This window comes from Petaurus breviceps, unplaced genomic scaffold (assembly GCF_028583685.1).
Source record: "Petaurus breviceps papuanus isolate PSGF00001 unplaced genomic scaffold, PetGlider_PUasm1.0 139, whole genome shotgun sequence".
Lineage (NCBI taxonomy): Eukaryota > Metazoa > Chordata > Mammalia > Diprotodontia > Petauridae > Petaurus > Petaurus breviceps.
The window spans coordinates 10,370,662-10,393,910 of NW_027185697.1; the positions used below are offsets into that span (position 1 = coordinate 10,370,662).

Sequence of the window (23,249 nt, forward strand, 5' to 3'; positions counted from 1 at the left end):
AAACCGTCCAAACATCGCTTAACACCTTTCTGTTAGTCCGCTACTGCTACAGCGGTTAATTTGTCCAACCACTTCTAGAAAACCTGGATTTTTAGTAATAAAAGCCACAACCACAAAATTATTTATTACCTTTGATCTAGTGACTTCACCACTAGATTCAGGCCCCAAAGCATATTACTGACAGCAAAAAGTTATCTATATGTAAAATATATATGTATTTTATGTATATGTGCCCACATATACATAAATGTATGTCTTTATATGTGCACAACTGACCACAGCCTATGTGTTTCTGTGTAATTCACATGTGTATATATGTACATGTGTGCACACACATATATTATATAAATAATCAGAGCATTGTTTGAAATAGCAAAAAGGTGGAGTAGTGACTAGACTTGGAGACAAGACCTGAGTTGAAATCCTGCATCAGAAAACTTATTAGCTGTGTGACCCTGGGCAAGTCACTACCCCAATATCTGCCTCAGTTTCTGTATCTATAAAATAAGAGGGTTGGACTTCATGGCCTCTTAAGATCCTTCCAGCATTAGTCTATAAACCAAGGATTGAGAAACAGTTGAATAAATCTGTGCGGTAAGGAATGCGGAATATTAAGAAGTCAAGGACCCATGGGCAGGCATATGAAGTGAAGTCAGAGTATAGAAAGCAGAATCAGGAGAACATATACATCACTGCAATTCTATAAACGGAGAGGGCTTTAAACAGCACCAGAAGTCTGCTCACATACAGTGGACAGTGTTGGTGCTAACTTATTAAAGCTAAAATACTTGCCCTCCCTTCTTTTAACTAAAACCAGCTATAAAAAAGTAAGGTTTTAGGTACTATGAGTGACAATCACTTTTTTTCTGTTGTCTTGTTTAACTTCTGTCTGGGCTTGTCCTTGAGTGGTGATGGGATCCCACTAAAGCTGCCCCCAGCCCCAATATTCTAACTTCCCCACTAAGCTGCCCCACTCAACAGCAGGCCCACTGCAACAGGAGGGAATCTACTTATGAATGGCAGGAGTTTTCTCCTCTTCTATGTCCTGGACCCCTTGGGCAGGCAGCCTAATGAAGCCCACGGGCCTCTTCTCAGAATTATGTGTTTACATGCATAAAAATACATAAGAACTCATGTTTATGTAATAGAAAAGCATAGAAATATATAAAATATAAAATAATCCATCTATTATTGAAGTATAATTATCAATTTAAAAAAAACTGTTGTGAATAAGATTCCAAGAGACAAAATTCTGGTTATTAAAACTAAATTTATTAATTAGGCTGACCAAGGATCAATAAATTGGTGGTCAATGATTTCTCTCAGTAACCAAAGTCTCTGAGCCACTGTAATGTAATACCAAGCAAAGGCAACTTCCCAGGTTCAAAATACCAGCATAGGTGCTCTCTATTTTATCCAGTGACAAACCAAGAACAGAGAAGATCAAAACATGTCATCATTCAAAATACAGCATTTACTAAGTGTGATTAAATCATCTCCAAGGCCTACCCCACCCCAGGACTTTCCAATCATTCAATCAATTACAAAGTCTCTGTTCCAAATACTTCTCCACCCCTAGGCTATACCTTAATTAAGTCCACCACAAAGCCCCTCTTCTCAAATGGAGATTAGTTTCCAAACATAAGTAAAATACATTCATTTGCTCAACCATAGAACACAAAAAGGTCAAAAGTTCCCCACCCCTGGATCACAATTGAATCTACCCCAGAGTTACATCAAGTTTAAACACAGCACTTAATACCCAAATGGAGGTCTTTTCTTCATCTTGACACGAGGCAAGTTCTCAGCAATCTTAGTTCCTGGGGAGACAAGGCTTAGCAAGGCCATAAGATACATTGCCAGTCCCTTCATGAATTTATCCTCTGTCTGTAGAACAGTCCTAGAACCCCTGAACACATTAGCAAAGCCCTCTCCCAGGATTTCTGTAAACATACAACAAGAAAATCCTTCTTCAGGGCTTCTGAACCAACAGAAAGGCTCCCAGACCCCTGCAACAACAGCACTGTCCTTCACCAGTGGACAGTATTCATTCTGTCTGCCGGACAGTCTCCAGACCCCTGCAACAACAGTACTGTCCCTCACCAGTGGACAGTATTCACTCTCAGTACTGTCCCTCACCAGTGGACAGTATTCACTCTCTGTCTGCAGGACAGTCTCAGGCCTTCTTAACCAAATGCCAGGTTCCAGGACTTCTTCAACAGGACAGTCTTTCACCAGTGGACAAATCTGGCAAAATAACATCAAAACAGACAGACAAAGTACCAGCAAAACAGCCATGTCTCCTCAGTCCTTGGCAGCTCAGGGGGCAGGTCTCAAAAGTCCAGGGCAATTCAAAGCGGCCACCAGCAATCTCTTAGTCTCTCCCTCTCCACGAGGTGCTGCTTCCAAAAAGAACTTCCGCCTCTCTCTTGTCTCTCCAAATCTACATCACCAGCTCCTCCCACTTCAGGACTTTCTTTTCACATCAACAAGCCCATCCCACAGGTGGGATTAACAAACTCTGGGTTTTAATACAATCAATTTGAAAACCAAGCCAATACAGGGGAATCTTTAATTGCCATTACTATCACAGCCACCTTCCTTTCAAATAAGTAATTTAGCTCTCTCTCTGTAATTCACTACGGTTCCAAGAAGCAAATGTAGCAGCCACACTCCAAGAAGTCGGGCCTCAAGCCCATTGGTATGTTAGGAGGATGTCTACCCCAAGGACATAAAGACTTCCCCTGGCGGAATGGTAGCAATTTGCTTCAAAGACATGGGGTGCTAGGTCAGGCATCAAAGTCCCCAAGACCATCCACTGCATCCTGGGCCATGGCCAGTCAGCCTGCCTTTTGTCCTGCCACCGGACTTGGGAAGAGAGTGAGGCTGAGGGCTCGGGCAACTCTGCCTCACTTAAATCCAATTCAAGTGCAAATCAAGACATCACCCAGCAATGTCACTGGTCCTCTTCAAAAATGGAGAGCAACAAATATTGGGACCTCCCCGACAATGCTAATTGGTGGACACTTCCTGAGGAGGAGGGCTAAGAGTCCTCAGCCCCTCCCCATCATTGAAGAGTGGGAGATGAGCTGAGCACATGTCCTGGTCCTGAGGTTCAAACACCCTCTAGCGATCTGGGTGCCCCATCGGGTCTCTCTGCCTTGGTTTCTCCTTTATGAGCCAAGCTTCTCCAAACTCTAATGAAGAGACCAAGGACACCAGGAAATCTCTAGGTAGAGTCTTCTAGCTCCCTTAGGCTTCTGTTTACAAGGATCCCACTTGGCTGGGGACCAAATCAAAGTAGATGCCTCAGGGATAGGATGAAGACATTACTTGGCCTTGTGCTTCAAAGACTCATTGACCACTTCAGCCCTGGGGTCTTGACAAAAATAGGAGGAAAAAGGAGGGATCACAAATTACTTATTGGTTATTAATATAATAGTATAATATTAATGTCCCTAAAACCATGTTCCAAGACCCCGCATTGGATTAGTCAAAACAAAATTTGTTCATCAAACAAAAATGTCCCTTAAGTCTTGGGATCAATTGGATGTGGTTCTTCAAATTACCCAAGGCACTGCAGACAGCTTCTCCGATATTTCTTTTCTTGCCTTTGAAGGCCCAGTGACAAGCAGGTCCTTACTAGACATAACTAGTGTAGCAAGTAATAATAACAGCCCCACTGTGGGCTCTGATTGGAAGCATACACACATTGGAAATGTGCACACATAGGCACAGGAGGTTTTAAAAATTAATTACTTTCAGTGATCAAGCATTTTTTCCCTCTACATCCCTTCCAATGAATAATAAATAGCATTGATATAGCTTTTTAAGAACTGTAAAACACTTTACATGTATTGTCTCATTTGATCTGTACAACAGCCTAGTAAGTGAGGTGTTATTATTACCCTCATTTTACAGATGAGGAAACAGAGGCACAGAGCAGCTACGTGATTTGCCCAATGTCACACAGATAGTGACGGGATTCGAATGTAGGTCTTCCTGACTGTAAACCCTCCTACTCTATCCACTTCGACACATAACTGCCTCCAAATAACCATAGTCAAGCAAAACAAATCACCAAGTTGGCTGTGTCCAAAAATGTGTACCCCATTCTAGCAGGAGTTTTTAACAAAGACCCTGGGAAGGCGAGATGGAAACTGGGGACTTCAAGAGGTAGAGATAAGGAGGGAAGGCATTCCAGGAAAGAGACCAGACAGGACAAAGATCTGGAGGTGGGAGATGGAGTGTGGTGTGTGATGGTGTGTGGCAAATAGGCCAGTAAAGCTGAATCAGAGGGTATATAGAGCAACTGTAACTGTATTAGATACTTTAACAAAAAGAAACTCAGTCCCTGCCTTCAAGGAGCTTACAATCTAAAGGGGGAGGTTTTGCCATTGTTCAGTCGTGTCTGGTTTGACTCTTCGAGGCCATTTGGGGTTTGCCATTTCCTTCTCCAGCTCATTTTCCAGATGAGGAAACTGAGGCAAACAGGGTGAAGTGACTTGCCCAGGGTCACACAGCTAGGAAGTGTCAGAGGCTGGATTTGAACTCCTGAAGATGAGTCTTCCTGACTTCAGGTCTGGTGCTCTATGCATTGTGCCCTGGATGACCTCTTTGGGCCTCTCCAGTTCTTGATCGAGAATAAGAGGTCTTATATACCATGTTTCCCCGATAATAAGACCTATCCCGAAAATAAGCCCTCCCCTTACTGTGTAAGATTCCTCTAAAATAAGCCCTCCCCCGAAAATAAGCCATATTGAGATTGCTACTGTAGTGAAGGTGATCCCCTGCACTACACGCTACATTACGGTACCCTCTGTATGCACCGTTCCCCCCCCACCCTGTGAAACGCACGCCGCTCTCCAAGCTGCATCCAATCAGAGCTGCAGCAGTGAGCGTGTCATCCTGTTCTTCCCCAGTGATTTGCTTATTGAATAAAGGTACATTTTTTTGTTCACATTTACCTGTTTATTAAAATTGCTGTCAATGTTCATTAAAATAAGCCCTCCCCTGAAAATAAGCCCTCTGGTGTTTTTCTGTCCAAAAAAAATAATAAGACAGTGTCTTATTATTGGGGAAACACGGTAAGTCTTATGCTAATGAACAAGTTACCCTTTCAGTGATGGCCAGACAGAGGCTGGATCCCAGAGAGAGCTGGGTTCTGAGTCCTCAACTGCTGGGGCAGGGAACTGGGATCAACTCATGTGAGGCTACAGATATTACAAGCAGGTACATTTCCTTGACATCCTGTTGCTTAATATTTTACATAAATGGTTCTTGCTTGTTTTGTTTGTAGCTAGGAGATCCAATCTAAGTGCCTTTTGATGCTTTGCTATTAATGGGAGTTTCCACTGGATGGGCCATAGACCAAGGGGCCCAAGGAAGGGGCCTTAGAGGTCATGGGGTCCAGCCCCTTCATTTTACAGGTGAGGAAACTGAGACCCAAAGACCCGAGTGACTTACCTAGGATCACACAGGAGCTAAATAAAGGACGTGAGGGGACTGGAACCCAGTGCCTGTGATTCCAATCCATCTTCTGAGCCTCTATTGGACCCAGGTCTTGGCTTTAAATTCAGCCATCCACCCATCCCACCAGCTGCCTCTGAAGACATAGCAGCTGAAAGCTATGTAACAGAACGCTAGGGGGTTTTGGGGGGAGGCAATATGGAAAATAGGACTGAGGAGGTTGATCATTGCCATGACAAGAACGGTCCTTTCTTTACTTCCTGACAACATCGGGGGCAGAGGCCGACTTAGGGAGGAAGGAAACAATCCTTCATCAGCATCCACAGGCTCCCCCATGTCATGGGAGCCTGAGGCAGGTTGTGCACATTGCTGTGAGTCCGTGTATGTGGCTGTGTGGATAGATGCTGCACAACTGGGCAACTGGGCTTCAGCGTGAGCATCTGGAACAAGGCTTCCAAGAGCTGGAGTTCACCTCAGGCGGTCCTCTCCTCCAGCTCCTTGTCTTTTAACAGTGAAAAATGAGAGAAATATTCTTTCTTAGAAATGGCAGAATCCTGGAGATCTAGTCAGAAAACCCCTTCCTTCTTTCCTTCTGGAGAAGGAAGGTTCTTCCAGATGTCCATCTTGGATCCTGCTGATGCGTGATTCCCCTCCAGTCTGTGGGGAAATGAATGGACGCCTTTCTTTGTGTACATGGGCATCTTCATAGGACGTCACCCTTAGTTCCAGATTAACACATGCATATGTTGGGGTGGACAGTGTGATGGGACAGACGTGGAGAGAGCTACCGAGTACCTAAGGGACATTTGGTGGCAGGGTCTTCCCTGCGTCAGTTCTTAGATGGGAAAGAAGTACACGGGTGGAAAGCCACTCGCTGATCTGGGGGGCCCCCTCCTGGCTGCTCGGCGCCTCCAGACCACGCAATCTTTCCTCTTTCTTTCTCCACTAGTTCTAGAGAGAAGGAAGGGGGAGGAAGACCCCAGTCTGCCCCCAACCCAAGGAAGGAGGGCACTTAGGCCGAGCAATCGGGGCAGCACACCCTTTCTAGACGCTGTCGTGGGCTCCCACAGGTACACAGGTGCACGCACACGCACATTCACGTGCAGTCTAACTGCTAAAAGCACAGGGCTAGAGTTCAACATGGCTAGCACCTTGGAAAGGCACGCGCTCACACTCCCCTGCCACTCCCAGAGTTGCTCAGACGCCGCACACCCTGCAGAGCACAGCCGGTCCACACTGGAAGGACCTGAGCCGGCAGCTGGTCCAGACGCTTCCAGGACCCCAGGCTGGAGCCCCGCGAGAGTCCCAGGCAGCTCTGGGGCTCCATCCGCCGCCGGCGCGGTCCCACGTCCTCCGGACCCTCCCATTCACAGACACGCACAGGCACGCTCCCACCTCCCGCGCTCGCTCCTCCTCGGGGCGGGACCCCGGCGCTCCTCCCTCCCCGGCTTTGCGGAAATCAGCTGCTGGCGAGACAATGAGGCCGTCACATGACGGGCGGGCCTGAGCCGGAGCGGGACGTGGTCGGAGTCCGGCAGAGCGCGGCCAGGGGCTGGGAGCCGGCGGCGGGGATCGGCGCGGGGCGCAGCGCAGCACAGGCCCCTCCATGGCGGGGCTGTTCGGGGGCGTGGAGGGGTGAGTGCGGAGCTGGGGCCGGGGCCGCCGCCTCCTGGGTGGGCTCCGATGGTCCGGGTGCCGCTAGGTGTGTGCGGCCGTGTTTGTGACGGGTTGGGGGGGTGAGAGGGAGCCGGGGAGCGTGCCCCGAAGCATCGCTGGCGCGGAATCGGAAGCGATCGTGCAGCCCCTTCCCTTGACGGAGGGGGAAACTGAGGCGGAGAGAATCAAAGCCACCAGCCCTGGGGTCCGAGGTCTAGGAAGTGTCTGAGCCGAGTCTTTAGCTGCCAGCCACCCAGTCTCTGTGCACCTGGTCCCAGAGCTCCTCCCTGCCCTCCAGAGAGCGCGAACGTGGGCAAAGCTGGGCTGGATAAGCTGGCTGGAGGTGGCCTCCGAAGGAAGGCACTGATCCCTTCCGAGGAAGGAGGAACGAGTGAGGGGGTTTTAGCCGAGAGGAGGCAGAGATGGGAAGGGAGAGCCTTCCAGGTAAGAGGCGCTTGGAGCGGAGAGGTCCGTGTGTTATGGGAGCAGCAGGCAGGAGGCCAATGTCACTGACTCAGAGTGCCTGGAAAGGCAGGGAGGGGCTGCCAGGTTAAGAAAGGGCCGTAAAAAAAAAAAAAAAGCTGAACACGATTTTATATTGGATTCTGGAGCTAACGAGGAACCACTGGAGTTTATTAAATCTGGGGGTGATGTGGTCAAAACTGCAGGTTAGAAAGTTCTGTTTGACATCTGAGTGGATGATGGATGGGCAGGCGCACCAGCAGGCTCTTGAGGTATCCAGGCATGAGGTGATGAAGGGGAATGGTCCTGAGTGGGGGCAGTGCCAGAGGGGAAAAGATGAGAAACGGTTCAAAGGCAGCAGACTGGATGTGGGGGATGCAAGAGAGAGTGAGGAGGCCAAGGGCACCGTGAAGCTGGGGGTGCCCATTAGTCATAGGGAAGAAAGGTTTAAGGGGGGAATGAGCTCAGTTTTGGTCATGCTGAGTTTCAGCTGTCTGCCAGTTGGAGACTGGAGACTGGAGATCAGCAGAGAGGTTCGAGGTGGATAAAGAGATATGAGAATCATGTGCATCTGCTAATTCTTCCTTCATTTAATCTCACCGGCCCCCATCCTCTTCCTTATTGATGATGCTACCCTGGCCCAAGCCTCTCCTCCCTTCTAGCCAGGATGGGTGTAGTCTTTTAATTTAACCAGCATTTATTCAATTCAATTAGCATTAATTAATTCCTACTACATCCCAGGTACTGAATTAGATTCTGGGGATAAAAATGAAGCAGCTTATGTCGATTCAGGAAGACAGCATGTAGGAACATGAGTTAATAAAAGTATTTACAAAGTACAAAATGGAGTGACTGATTGAAGGGGGGGCCTCACCTGGAAGATCAGGAATACCTTATGTAGAAGGTGGTGCTCTGAGAGGCCCAGGTGAGTGCATTCTAGGCAAGGACATAGGAGATGGAAGGTCACCTGGGTAGGGAAGAGAGGAGGGGGGTAGATGACGCATAGGTCACCTGAAGCATGAGGGGGTGTAGCAGGACATAGTACGGGGAGATAAGTTGGATCTTCTACCCAGATATTCCTCAAATACTACTTTCTATCAGTTTTCTGTAGGGGCTATAATCTCCTTATCTCAGTTGGCTCTGGAAGGAGGAGAGTCCACAGAGACCTCTTTTGTGGTGTTCAGTCATTTCAGTCTTGTCTGATTCTTCAGGACCCCATGTGGGGTTTTCTTGGCAGAGATACTGGGGTGGTTTGCCATTTCCTTCTCCAACTCATTTTCAGATGAGGAAACTGAGGCAAACAGGGTGAAGTGACTTGCCCAGGGTCACACAGCTAGTAAGTGTCGGAGGCCAGACTTGAACTCGGAAAGATGAGTCTTCCTGACTCCAGGCCCAGCCCTCTATACACTTTGCTGCCTAGCTGTCCCTGAGGCTGGGTCCATTCCTATGACACTTGGGCTCACGTCTAGAGCACTGTTTTACTGAGACCTTTTCTTACAACATTACTCTGGGGCAGCTGGTGTGAGTGCAGTTATTACCATTTTTCAGATGAAGAAACTGAGACTTAGAGAAGGGAGAAGTGACTTGTCCTAGGTCACACAGCTAGCCTTGTCAGAGGCAGGATTTGATCCTGGGTCCTACTGATTCCATATACAATGGGTACCATGACTATATATGGATAGATAGTCTAAACTGGCTGTGGGTGAACTATTGGGTCAGTGTTTTAATCAACCTAGACCTGGTTGGATTATAGGGCCCTGGGGGGTCATCTGGACCAACCCCCTTACTTGACACCAGCCCAGAGAGGGGGACCCAAGGTCATACCCCATTAGATCTGAACCAGTGGCTATTGACATCGAACCAAGCACACCATGCCACATTGCTTCATCAGCAGAGGCTTGATCTTAAGAACACTGTGTTGGGACCAGGACACTGGGATTCAGTTCCTTTTTTGCTATTAGCTAACAGTGTGGTCTTTGGGGGTGTTGCTTCCTATCTGGGCCTCAGCTTCCTCATTTGTACAATGAAGAGATGGAAAGAGATGATGTCTAAGGCCCCTTTAGACTCTGGCTTATCCCTGTAGGTAGGTGATAGCTCCTTATTTCACTGGGAGGCTGGAGACCTGAGGCCCCTCAGGCTGTGTGTGACATGCTCACACAAGTCAAAGCCACCACCTTGATTAGAATCTGGAATCTTGAAGTAGAGTTTGGAGGAGTGGCTGGCTTAGGGGCATACAGGCATTTCACTGGCAGAGGTGGGAAACTTGAATAGGGCCTTTTGAGTTCTCCATAAAGGCCAGCTACTGTTACCTGAGACAGCTGTGGCCTCTGGTAACAGAGGGCAGGCTGTGGAGTCAGAAGGACCTAGGTTCAGGTCTTACCTATAACTCCCACTGGCCAGGTCATTCCAGCTAACTCCCTAAGAGGAGAAGTAGTTCAGCTCTGCTGGGGGAATTTATTCAGAGGGACTTCCCTGCATCCAGAACACCACAGGTCTGGTCCCCTGCAGTTTGAGATTAAGTGATCACATAGTCAGTGCCACAGGACTTCCCAGAGGAGAGGAAGGGGAACAGAGTCCCCTTGGAAGAAGGGGGAAGTAGGCCTTGACAGATGAGTAGATTTGATGAGAGGCGTTAGGATTGTACCTTCCCCACCAGACGAGAGGCTTCCTGAGGACAGGGCCTGTTTGTCTGCCATCAGACCAGAGTTGAGGTTGTTTGGGCTGTTCTCTAGGGGGGCCACCCACTCCAAGGTCGTGCTGCTGAATGAAAAAGGCAAGATTGTAGCAGAAGTGGAAGGACCAAGTACCAACCAATGGGTAAGACAGGCTTGAGGATGGGGTTGAGGGAAAGGGTTGGTTGGTGCGCACTTGCAAATCTGTGACCTTATCGTTCTGCGGCCTGGGAAAAGGCTTTGTAGAAGAGATGTTGGGAAAGGGGGTGATGGGGGTGGGAGGGGGAGGCAAATGGGATGGTCCAAAGCCTAATTTAACTCCCTTTCTCTCATGGGACCAGCTGATTGGGCTAGAGACATGTGCAGAAAGGATCAATGACATGGTGAATGAGGCCAAGAAGAAAGCTGGGATCACAATCAGTGAACCACTCCAAAGCCTGGTGAGTCTGGGCAGAAGTCAGAGGGAAATCTGGCATTGGCACCTGGATGTCCCAGTGAGAGCCCCTACAGAATCTCCCGGGTCACCTGTAGGGAATAAATGAGCAGAAAACAGGACAAGAAAGCATGGATATAATTTAGTCTGACTCTGTCGTTTAACAGTCGAGAAAACTGAGGCTTGAGTGGCTAGACAGAGTGGAGAAAGCCAGGAGGACCCGAGTTCAAATGTGGCCTCAGATACTTGCTAGCTGTGTGACCCTGGGCAAGTCACTTTACCCCAGTGGCCTCCAAAACAAAAAAATGAGAGAAAACTGAGATCCATAGAGGTTAAGTGATTTGCCGGAGGTCACATGGCTAACAGTGTGAGAGAACATGTTTTACTAGCATTCCAAACTTAACAGGTCCCAAACCATGCCCATTGTTATCTCCTCAAAACAAGTTCTCTCTGACTTCAGTTCAGTATGAATTCATGAAGAGCCTCCTGTGTGCCATACCCTGTGTTGGGTGCTGGGGATTTGGGGTTTTTCTATTCTTTGGATTTTTTTAAAGTTAATTTCCCTGTGTCCCATCCTATATGCCAGAAACAGGGCGTGAACACAGGTCTTTCTGACTCAAAGGCTGATACGGTTAGAGGATAGTGGGAAAACTGGCTTGGTTGGAGTGGAGTTTGGATGAAGAAGGAGACCCCTGATGTGTAGGATAGAGGCTGGATGTGACCCTGAAGACAGTGGGCATCTACTGAAGAGTTTTGAGCAGGGTCAGAGAGGGTTCTAGAGATGGCTGCATCAGCCCTCAACTCTGACCTTTTCCTACAATGGCAGGGTCTGAGCCTGAGCGGGGGAGAACAGAATAGTGCCATGTCCTCCTTGACCGAGAAGTTGCAAGTCCTCTATCCTGACCTGAGTGACAACTACTTCCTGTCTACGGATGCAGCCGGGTCCATTGCCACAGCCACAGCCCAGGGTAAGACCGGCCTCGCTGACAGGGCCCCAGCAGGACCTCTGGCTTTGGACACCAGGAGGGCTGACTCCCTCCAGAATTCTCTGTTCCCTGGAGGAGGAAACATTCCCTGGAAACAGCTGGTACCAACTTCCTTAGTTCCTAAGCGTCACTCTAGACGTCCTCTGAGCTGACCATCTGGCTTCGCCTTCTGTCCCACTCCAGGTAGCCCAGAGCAGGGAAGGAAGGAGACATTTTGTTGAAGGGGAAAAATTGTTGGGGAGGGGTCCAAAATTAGGGACCCTCTAGAGCAGGGGTTCGAGAACTTTTCTTGTGTCATGAACCCTTTCTTGGAATCATGTTTTTAAATGCATAAAATAAAGTGTACATAAAATGTATGAAATACAGATATCAGAATAGTAAAAACAAATTCACAGACTCCAGGCTAACAACCCCTGCTGTAGAAGCAGAGAAGTGTCCCAAGAAGGGTGGTCAAAGTGACAGTTAAACGTTAGAGCAGAGTATGTCCAAATTATGAAGAAGTGGGAAGAGAAAGGAGATCTGGAGGCTAGCCAGGTGATATGGCCACTGGCTGGGAAATCCAGGGTTCGGATTACACTGTTCTTTTCCATACACAATTCTCACTTCTTGGGAGAAAAGATTCAACAAAAGAAGGTCTTTCCTGGAGTGTGTACTCCACTATCCTCAGCAGGGGTCTGAAAACTGTCCTTAGTTGAAGAATAAAGATTCTGGCCCCAGGTCCTCTAGGCTCAAGGGAGTGGTCCTTTAACTGTGTCTCTGCCATTGGAAAATTGCTGAACCATGCCCTCTCTCCCTCCAGGTGGAGTGGTGCTCATTTCCGGGACAGGGTCCAACTGCAGACTGGTCAACCCAAATGGCTCTGAGGAAGGATGTGGTGGCTGGGGACACTTCTTAGGAGATGAAGGCTCTGGTGAGAATGGGAAATGGCGGTAGCATCAGCTGTATTATCTCCCTGCCCGATAGCCTCACGCTGGCCTCTAGAGTAGAGGGTCATGGTGGCCTCATGCTGGCCTCTAGAGGGTCATGGACATGAACTCTGGTCGTCTTGACTCCAGGTCCCGAGCTCTCTCCCCTGATCCACCTAGCTGTCTGCCTCTGGGAACCCCCCATGGCATTCCCAATAAGTGGTCCTTCTACTTTTGCCTCCAGTGGGGGAGAACTTATTTCCACCCAGGCACCCCAGTGAGGCTTGTTCTGCCTCGTGGGGCCCATAAAACAAGTCTGAGCGCTCTTTTTCACGAGGCCCTTTAATAAGATGCTTGAAGATGTCAGTCGTGCCCACCTGAGACTTCTCCCCTCCAGGCTAAACACTCCCAGGTCCTTCCTCAGCCCTCATGGACCCCAGACTCTTAACTTATCTTTGAGTGGATACCAGAGAATAGCAGAGCAGAGTCCCCAGACTCCAACTGGGGACTCCAGCTGTTGGAATCCTTTCTCCCGAGTTGTTCCAACATCTGGAGATGATGGGACACCTTCCCCCAGGTCCCAGGTGGAGGGGACCTCAGAGATCATCTAATCAGCCCTCTCATTTTACAGATGAGGAATCTGAGCCCCAAGGAGGGGAAGTAACATGCCTGAGGTAGTGGAGTTCTGAACCCATATCCTCTTGTTCCAAATCCAGAGGCCTTTGCACCACATCTGGCTCTGACTTTACTGTGGCAACAGAGCCTTGGGTTGGGGGCCTAGACCTCTGGTGTCTAGCCCCCATACTCCCCTACTGTGTGACCTGCTGACACTCTGGGTCTCAGCTTCCTCACCTGTACCACAGAGGAAACCATCTCCCTTCCAGCCCTGAGCTTACCCATTTCTTCCACAGCCTATTGGATTGCACATCGGGCAGTGAAGACAGTTTTTGACACCATAGACAACCTGGAAGTGTCTCCATATAAGATAGACTATGTCAAGAGAGCCATGTTTGACTACTTCCAGGTAGGTCCCTCCCACCCAAGTCCCATCTGTACCTTGGAGGGGAAGAAGAGGCAGAGGTAGGGAGAGTAGCACCTCCCCCACACCAGCATTGGTTAGGGGGGAGCTGGGGAGGAAGTCTGTGTTTTGTCATAGCAGGACTCTGGGTAGCAAGATACACATATACACACATGCAGCAAGAGACTGGATAAATAGAGAGAGAAGAGTGAGGAACCCAGGATAGTGTGAGATTACAAACCTGGGAGCCTAGAAGGGTAGGCAAATAAGGCCAGCTTACAGGTCTGTGGCTATGAGGAGGTCAGGGGCCATGGGCTTAATGCCACTGAATCCAACTCCCCCATTTTACAGATGAGGAAACTAAGGTAAACTGAGGTGAAGAGTTAGTCTGGCATGACCCGCTTTCAGTGAAGCTCTTGTAATCACTGCTTCCCTATCTAGGTGTTCACCGACCATCCCTTTAATAATTTAAGTCTAGAATTTTCCCAGGAATCAAAGTCAAGCTCGCTGGCCTAAAGTTTGCAGACTCTCTTCTCTTCTTTTTAGAAATTGGGACATTAGTCCTTCTCCAGTCAACAAATTTGTTCTATAAAATTTGGATTCAGTCAAAAGGCCGCATTTAAGGCCACATATGATCTTAAGGCTGCAGGTTCCCCACCTGTTTTAGGTAGATGCTTATCATTTTAAGGAACAATCCACTTATATGTATGCTTTCAACTATTTTTAATAGGAATGAGTGTTGTATATTGTCAAAAGCTTTTTCTTCATCTATTGATATCATATAATTTTTGTTACTTTTGTCATTGACATAATCAATTATGCTAATGGTTTTTCTTATGTTAATCCATCCCTGTATTCCTGGTATAAATCCCACTTGGTCACAATGTAAAAGTTTTGTGATATATTGTTGTCATCCCCTACTAATATTTATTTAGGATTTTTGCTGCCACATTCATTAGTGAAATCGGTCTGTAATTTTCTTTCTGTTTTTGCTCTTCCTGGTTTAGGTAATCAGCACCATATTTGTTTCATAAAAGGAGTTTGGTAGGACTCCTTTGCCTATCATTCCAAATAACTTAATATTGGAATTTGTTCATCTTTAAATGTTTAGTAAAATTCTCTTACAAATCCATCTGGTCCTGATGCTTTTTTCTTAGAAAGTTCATTTATGGTCTGTTCAATTTCTTTTTCTAAAACAGGTATACTTAAATATTCTAATTCCTCTTCTGTTAATCTAGGCAATTTATCTTTTTGTAAGTTTTCTTCCATTTCACTTAAATTGTTAAATTTATTAGAATACCATTGGGCAAAAATAACTACTAATAATTGCTTTGATTTCATCTTTGTTAATGGCATATTCACCTTTTTCTTTTTTAATACTAGTGCTTTGGGTTTATTATCATTATTATTATTTAATTCTTGAGTACAGGTGGGGATGAAGTCTTGGGCTGAAATTTCCGGGACCTGTGTTTGGGGCATGGGCTCAAAACCCGACCATTCAAAGCTTCATTCTAGGCCTTGGTTTTCTTCTGGCATAAAATGAAGGTTTTGATCTAGACTCTGGATGGTCTCTGGTTTGAGGATGAAGTCTTAGGAATTAGCTTTTTCTACAAAAGAGGCTACTGGTTAGGAAAAAGGCAGAAGTGGTTAGAGGTCTGGAGACCTAATTCTAGTCCTAGCTCTAGGAGGGGATTTTGTGGGCTGGGACAGGTTCTTTCCTCTGAAAAGGGTCAGTTGATTCATTTGTAAAATGAGAGGGTTGGACCAGATGACCCTCAGGTCCATTCTCTGGCAGTTCTGTGGCTCTGATTCTGTTAAGGTCACTTTCAGCTCCATAGCCTTTGACAGTACAATTCCCAGGTTTCCTACAGTTTCTGTGATGAAGTCCAGTCATCCCTACAGTTGTCTTCAAACCGCACAGCTGCCACTCTTTGTGATGCAGTTGGGGTGCAGTTCACTGGAGGTCGCCTGGGAAAACTTTCTCCTTTCTGATGACCACATAAGCACCTTTTTGTGCTCTCAGGTGTCTGACCAGATGGGACTCCTCAACCACTTCTACAGAAGCTTCGATAAATCCAAGTTTGCCGGATTTTGCCGGAAAGTTGCAGAAGGTACAGGAGGGATGGGGTGGGAAGCATAACCTTGTGGTCTTGTCTGACGTGGTTCCTGCAGAGCCTCCATAAGGGAAGGGGCAGTGAGCAGAGGTGGGAATCAGGAATCAGACCTCATTCCAACCAAATCCCATCAGCTCTTGGTGCTCTGCTCTGGAGACGACTTTCTTGAACTTTTTTTCTACGCATACACACACACACACACACCCCTTCATATCCATGGATCACAGAAATCTGATTTTCTATGAAACTGAATACCCATTTCGTTGTTTTTTTAAAGTACATGATGATTTCTGCATGTTATTTTCATAACTGTTTTGCTTTTCCGGGCTTCACTTTGAACTTCTTTCTGTTCCCTGGGCATTTACAGAAGTGTTTCATCGGCCCTCTTCTTTGGCAACCCTGTTCGGTTTTTTCATCTCTCCCATGAGTAGACTGGACTGAATGATTTTTTTAAGGCTTGTCCTAGCTCTAAAACATATATATCCTCTTTCACTTGGCCCAGGTCACTGAGCACCTGTCTCCTTCTGGAAAAACAGGCAGCAGTCATGGAAAACCAAAATTTTTGCTCTGTATAAGTCTCTGACTTCTTCCCTCACTTCCTTCTCTTCCTTCTTTACTTAACCTTAAATCAAAAAGAGTTAAAATTTACTGGTTCTTGACCAGCCCCAAGAGTCCTTCACATGTATGTCTAAAACCAAGATAGTTAATTATCTTTCCCACAAACCCACTCTTCCTCATGGCTTCATTATTTCTGTCTATGGCACCACCATTCCCTTCACCCCCATGTTCATAACCTTGAACATCCTTCTAACTCTTTCTCATTTCCATATGCAGTAAATCACCAAATCCTTACCATTTTTATATGATCCCTTTTATGTCTGTCCCTTCCTCACCATGCCCACTGCCACCACCCTATGATCAGCCCTCATTCCTGCCTGCCTGGGCTTTTGCAGTGCTCCCCTATCAGGATCCCTACATCCACTCTTCATACTCACATGGCTGCCAGATCAAGTTTCTTCATGCATGGATTTGGCCATCTATTCTTTTGTTCATGAGTCCTCATTGGATCAGGTTTCTCCATCTCCCCACAGCAGTAATTTCACTTTTTCCTTCTCTTCCCTTCCATGAAGCATCTAGCACAGATACGTAAGAGATGCTCTGTAAAGACCTTATTTCTATGAATGAATGGATCGATGAGGCTGAGTCCAGGCTCCCTCATTCATCAGTTCTCTTCCGTCTTCATTTTAGGTGCTTACCAAGGCGACCCCCTCTGCCAACATATTTTCAGCAAAGCTGGAGAAATGTTGGCCAGGCATATACTGGCTGTGATGCCCAAGATACACACGGTAAGTGTAGGCAGGGAACAAGGAAGCTGGGCACTGTGGGGAGGGCAAGAGACCAGCAAAGAAATCCCACCTTCCTGGTTGCTGAACATGAGGCTCACTTTGACTGTTTTCATTTCTCTGTTCTAGCTCCTTGTCCCCCCTCACCCACATCCCTGTCTTTCTCTCACTTAACCTGAGTTTGTTTCTTCAAGAGGCAGCATGTTGTGGTAGACAGAAGACTGGCTGTGGAGTCAGGTTCAAGTCCTGGCTCATGTAATGGCTGGGTGGCCCTGAGTACACTGCTTCCCCTATTGAGATCCTCAGGCAACTTTCTAATTCACTCTGATTCATCAAGAGTTCGTTATTTTGAGGCGCTTGGCTTAATAAATGTGTTATGGATCTATGCAGATAAGAAAAAAGTAGGGAAAGGACTTTGAGGGGGGGAGGCATGAGCAAGGTGGGAACCATGTAGGAGGAAGCATTGAACTGAATGAACCTTGAAGGAAACCAGGCCTCCTCCCAGGGGGTGAGAAGGGAGTGCATTCCAGGCACGGGAAAATAGCCTGTATAACGTCAGGAGATAAACTGCTGCACGTTCCCCATTTGGGCTAAAAACAGTCTATTCATGCACAGTTACTGCCCGTCTCCATCAAAAGCAGATATTTCCACATGGGGGTTCCCTGGAATAAATCACAGATCTAGACTCCCTGCTTCCCCCCCACACTCACACACACATGCCCCTGCACACACAAACCCCTCTACCTCACAGGACGGCCACGAGAATTGATATATTTTGTAAAGGGGAGCGACAGGAGTGTGGCAGACAGAACGCTGGGTGTGGAGACAGTGGATCCAAGTTAGAATCCCATCTCTGCCCCGATAGCTCCTGTGGGACCTTGTCTGCCTTGGCCAAGGCACGTCCTTGGTCTGGACCTCTGTTTCCTCAAATATAAAATGAAGGTATTGGACTAAGTGATCTCCAAGTCCTTAATTCCTTTGACCTCCCATTAGTCCCCTTCCACTGCTTCCAACCATTTCGAGGCCCCCTCAGGCTAGGCTCCTTGTGGGAGGAGGGGCAGGCCAGGCTGCTGAAAGACCCTGAGTTGGTCACCCTCTCCTCCCTCCTAAGAGCCAGCATTAATAACTCTCATCTCCCCTCAGACGCTTTTCCACAAGCCACTGGGCCTCCCCATCGTGTGTGTGGGCTCTGTATGGAAGAGCTGGGAGCTGCTGGAAGAAGGTGAGAAGGGACCTGAGTTAGCAGGCAGGGCAGGGTGAGAAGAGTGGGCAGGGGGCGGGTATCCACCAGGTCACCCACCGCACACTGCCCAAGAAAACCTGCCACACCCAAGCTTCCAGGCAGTGCCCTGTGGCCTGCCCGGTGCTCAGACACCTCTTGTTCTCTCTCCCCTTCCAGCCTTTGTCTCCACCCTGGCTGAGGGAAAGAAGATCCAAAAAGCCTTCTCCTGCTTCAGCCTGCTCAAACTGAAGTACTCCTCTGCCGTGGGGGGAGCCAGCCTGGGGGCTGAGTTTATTGGGGTGATTCTTCCCCTGGACTATAAGAACAATGTGGACATCTTCTTTCAACACACCTTCTCCTAGTGAGGGCTGGCCTTCCCACCTCAGGGCCAGCAGACATCAGATGCTGAAAAATGGCAGTGCTTTTGTTAATCAATAAAGATAGCTAACATTTATTAGAATTTTATACATGTTACCTCCCAGCAGCCCTCAGAGGTAGGTCCAAAAACCAGCTCGTGTAATTGGAGAGTTGGAGAAGTCCTCAGAAGATGCCAAGTTCAGTCCTTCAACCCTTCCTACAAGGCACCCCTGGGTGGCTAACAAGCTTCTGCTGGAACCCACCGCTTTTGGAGGCTGCCCACTCTCCCTTTGGGACCACTCTCACTGTTGAGATTTTTCTCCTGATTTCAAATTTAAATCCACCCCTTTGTGACATTTACCCACTGTTCCTAATGGTGCCGTGAGGCTAAACGATGCCTCTGTTCTGACCTTCCCATGATCATCCTTCATACACTGGAAAACAGGCTTCAAAATTTTCTGCAGCCAAATACTCCCAGTTCCTTCAGCCACTCTTCCCATGGAATGGACCAAGGCCCTTGGCCATCTTGGGAGCTCCTCCAGAGGCACTCCCCTGCTTACCAATTGCCTTAAGTCGTGGCTGCTCCAGATTAGGTCTGACTCGGGGGAGGACGGTGGGATCAGCACTTCCCAAATGATGCGGCCCGTCATCCCCATCACCCTGCTGTCCACAACTGCTTCCCCAATCTTGTCCCAAGTGCAAGGCTTTGCATTTGTTCCTGTTCTAGCCTGTCAGTGCAAATGTGAGAAACAAACTATCTGTGCCTTTATCCAGGTCATCATCCCCATTTTACTGCTGGGGAAGCCAAGGCAAGGCTGACTGATATGTACAGGGTAAGCTAGTGTGTCTCAGTCACGTATGAAAGAAAATAAACCATCTTTCCTCCTGCCTTTGGACTCTGCTTGCATGCCGGGTGCGCCTGCCCCTTCTTTCACCAAGCTCTAGAACAGATCCTCCCTTGTTGGAAAGAACCCAGCCTGGGCACCTGTATTCCCTGCCAGCTTGGAGGCCATTTGAGCCTCTGTTTCCTTATCTGTAAGGGGTCCTTACTACGCATGTGATTGGAGAAAACTTCTAGCAAAGACCAATGCTCAATCCATGATGTCCTGGTCACCCAGCGGCATGAAGGGAAGTCGAAGCCCTTTCCTCTTGGCTGGTCTCCCAAGGGTGCACCGAGTCACGCCCCCCCCCCCGGCCCCGATGACCAGGGGAGGGGACAACATCTTTCTTCCTCCCCTTTCCATGTTATGACTAAGTCAGCCTCTCCGTAACAGGCAGATGTTCTCTGAATGTCTCCTTTGATCCCAATCGTGATGCTGAGCCGCCAGACCAATGAGGAAGATGATTTAGAAGCCACGAGCCCACTGCCAGCTTTGGTACTTGAGCATTAAAACACCGACATCATTAATAAAATGAGCTCCCCAGAAACGATGTCTCTGGGGACTTTTACGTCTCACCGGCCTGAGGGAGGCATGCCCACTACACCACACTCCCTATAGATAGTGCTGTGGAGAGGATGTAGTGCAGATTATTATTCAGATTTCACCTCTGACTCCAGTTCTGTGACCCTTGGTCTTCACCTCTATGTCCCTCCTGCAGTGTATGGGATGCTGAGATGGTGGGGCCACCCCCTCCACCTACCCCACCCCAAACGTCACTGACTCCTTGTCAAAAGGTCCCATATTTCACAGTTAGGACAGTGCCAAAGTGTCGGCATAATAAAGCTGCTCCCCCAATCACTAAGCCTACTACTATGTCAGTTGCGCTAGGTCCCCATCTTCAGGGATTTTACATTTTGTTAGGGCTGACGTCACATCCAGATAGAAGTCCATTCAATATACAGGCCAATGGCCTGAGCTTGGAAGGTCTAAGTGAGGAGGGGAGAATTCTAGCCATGGAGGATCCCCTAGTCTGGGCTAGAAGATGGAGTGTTGTGGGGGGCGCCTCAGGGCCAGTCTGGCCCACACAGAGCTCCTCAGCAAGCAGCCACAGCTGTGAACTACGGACTAGGACGTGCTGAGAGCATACATGATAATGAAGCTGTCTGGCCTCCAGGAACTGCTGTAAAGGGCTGATCCTAGAGGTCACAGGGAGGGAGCCACGGGAACTTCTGGAGCATGGGAGGGACATGATCACCACTGGGCCAATGACACAGGATTTCTCGATGAGGGAATCTCTCACAAGAATTGCTACAGCCTTTTCCTCATCACACCTGGAGGAAGGCAGGGCTGATGGGATTCTCCTCACTGGGCACGTCAGGACACCAGAGGTATGGAGGGGTCTGCCCTAGGTCAGACAGCAAGGAATGGAACCACGATAGGGGACAAGACTTCTGCAGCTGGAGTCTGGCGAAACCTGTGTTTGTCTCCAGCCAGTGTGTGTGACCACTGGAGAGTCATGGTTGGGTAACTACAGATCCTGACCTCATAGGAGAGGGGAGGTTTTCAAGGATCAAATGAGACACTGTCCCAAAAGAAATGACAGCTATTCTTACCACCCTGTTTTAGACAGGCAGAGAGGTGAGACAAGCTCTCCTTGGGTCACATGTCTGGCAAGTGCTGGGCCTGCAGTTTGAACCCGGCTCCTGACTTCTTCAGTGAGATACAACCCACTCCCAGGACGGGGCTCCGATGCTTTCTCCCCATTCTCCCTCTGCCCTTAGCTATTTCACAGGTGCCAGGAACAGACTAATGGCTAGGTTTTTTGCCCAGCTAGGCAGCCACTGACGCCTCCTCACCTGGAGGGAGCCTGGCTCACCTGCTTCCTCATTTATTAAGCAATCACAAGTGTTGTTGGTACCCTGTGCCAGGCTCTGGGGATGGACAGAAATTAAGTGGCCCCTTCTTATGGAGAAAGACTTCCCATTCGTGGAGATCTGCCCATCTAAGTGCACAAAATACGAGGCAATCTGGGGAAGGGAGGAATGGGCCAGGAAAGCTTCGGGTAGAAGGTAATAGGATTCTAAGAAGTAAAGGCAAGGAGGGAGGCATTCAGGCTGGGGGGCAGGCGACAACATGCTTTACAAAAGCACAGGGATCGCAATGAAGTGTTATATATGAGAAACACCCAAAAGCCCAAGATGCCTGGACCACAGAGTACAGCAAGGGGGCACTGGATCAAGGTGGCATCCTTCTTGTCAGACAGTGATCTCCTGGGGGCCAGGAGCCATAATTACAATAATCTGCACTGGGCTGCACACAGCAGGGTCCAGCCTTCTGAAACAGAAGTGAAGCAGGGGGCCTTGAGCCAGAAAGCTGTGGAGAGAAGGTGGTCTGCACTGCAGTTGAGGCTGATGTAGGAAGGACCCACACAGAAGGACCACAGCCAATCACTGTCTTCTCATTTTATTGAAATTTTCAAGAGCTGCCATTTGGTTTGAATAGCAAAGTTCAGAAAAGTTAACTTTTCCCCTTTTTGACATTTTTATCAAAAAAAATTTTTTTTCAATTTTAAACCCCTGTTCTCCCTCTCCCAACAATATATTGTACACAACTCTTCAACCAACTGCTGTGTAACACGTGCTTCCCAAAGCGCCTCTGGACATTCCACACCCGAAAGCCCCATCACCACCCCCAGGAGGCTGCAGGGACAAGAGGGGACAGCAGCAGGGGCTCTCAAAGGCAGTCTAGACCCCCCGTACGTGCCTCCCTTTCTGCTGGAGCTTCCAGTGCATCAGGTCCAGCCCTTCCAAGACTCTGGAGCTCCTTCCACTTGCCTCCTCCTCCCCCAGCAAGCAAAGGCAGCATGATCCATGGAGAGAGGTCAGCACACTCATCCGAAAGCTGGTCTGGACAGCTTGCTCGGCTCGAAGCTTTCAAGTTCCATCCACTTGCTGCTTCATAACTTATTCCATCATTATATGATCTGGAAGTCTCCAGGGCTATCTGCACAGTGAGTAACGGGATCTGAGCTTTCCAATGAGAAGAAAAGTTGTTATTTAAAAAACACAGAAGTTCCGGCTCTTGAAAAAGACTTATGGAATGAAGCTGGCTCTGAAGGGTCGTTCCTTTGGAGGGAGCCAGGTCTGGGTCACTTCCTGACTGCTCCTATGGCTCTTCTGAGGCAACCAGCCGCGCGGCAATAGCGGCTGACAGCCAAGGTGTGCTTTGTGTTCATGATGAAGTGTCCCCTTAAGAGTAGCAGACACGAAGGGTTCTGAATTCTCAGGGCACAGTTACTTAGTACTGGCTACAGTAAACTCCATATTCTTATCGCTTTAAATAACCATAGTTTTAGCTTTTGCCATGTGCTTCTGTTTTCCAGGTGGAGGCAACCAGCATGGGAACAGCTGATGGGACAAATGAGTGTGCTTAGGGACAGGAAGATCTCAAGGGCTTTTCTCCTCTCTGACTCCAGGGATAAGCTGAGCTGGGAAACCTCTAAGGCCAGTGTGCTCAGCCTCCTACGTAAGACTGGCAGGGATAGAAGAGGAAATCAAAGAGCTAATGGGAAATGGAAGACACCGTTTCCTCCTTCTTCCAGGTCCAACTCCCTTAGCGAGGAGGGACGGAAAAATGTATATGTATACATACATACACACACACATATTTTTATTTTCCCCCCCAAGAAACTTGTTACTAGACTGTGGTCTGGAACTGCAACCCTAGCCTGT

General features: G+C 48.2%; 2 protein-coding genes and 1 long non-coding RNA gene across 6 annotated transcripts in view; 1 reads left to right on the forward strand and 2 right to left on the reverse strand.

Moving 5' to 3' along the window:
• Positions 1 to 1,250: 1,250 nt before the first annotated feature.
• Positions 1,251 to 6,806, reverse strand: LOC138144932 (uncharacterized). Its single transcript, XR_011164046.1, has 2 exons — positions 5,467 to 6,806; positions 1,251 to 3,379 (listed from the first exon to the last, which is right to left on the reverse strand). It is a non-coding gene; the product is annotated as an uncharacterized lncRNA (long non-coding RNA).
• Positions 6,807 to 6,938: 132 nt separating this feature from the next.
• NAGK (N-acetylglucosamine kinase) lies at positions 6,939 to 19,526 on the forward strand. Of its 2 annotated transcripts, none has more exons than XM_069066476.1 (10): positions 6,939 to 7,108; positions 10,320 to 10,404; positions 10,601 to 10,699; positions 11,519 to 11,660; positions 12,478 to 12,588; positions 13,495 to 13,607; positions 15,625 to 15,712; positions 16,964 to 17,061; positions 18,202 to 18,280; positions 18,458 to 19,526. In XM_069066476.1, the coding sequence occupies exons 1-10, from the start codon at positions 6,960 to 6,962 to the stop codon at positions 18,640 to 18,642; spliced, it is 1,149 nt and encodes a 382-aa protein (XP_068922577.1). In that variant the 5' UTR covers positions 6,939 to 6,959; the 3' UTR covers positions 18,643 to 19,526. The 2 variants fall into 2 exon arrangements, with proteins under 2 accessions (XP_068922577.1, XP_068922570.1); XM_069066469.1 differs by having other exon boundaries at positions 6,951 to 7,104.
• Positions 19,527 to 21,965: 2,439 nt separating this feature from the next.
• PAIP2B (poly(A) binding protein interacting protein 2B) overlaps positions 21,966 to 23,249 on the reverse strand; it is a 70,208-nt gene continuing 68,924 nt past the window's right edge. For all 3 annotated transcript variants that reach the window (XM_069066488.1, XM_069066504.1, XM_069066496.1), the window contains exon 5: positions 21,966 to 22,218. The gene's annotated coding sequence lies outside the window, so the exon portion shown is untranslated. The remainder of the gene's footprint in view (positions 22,219 to 23,249) is intronic.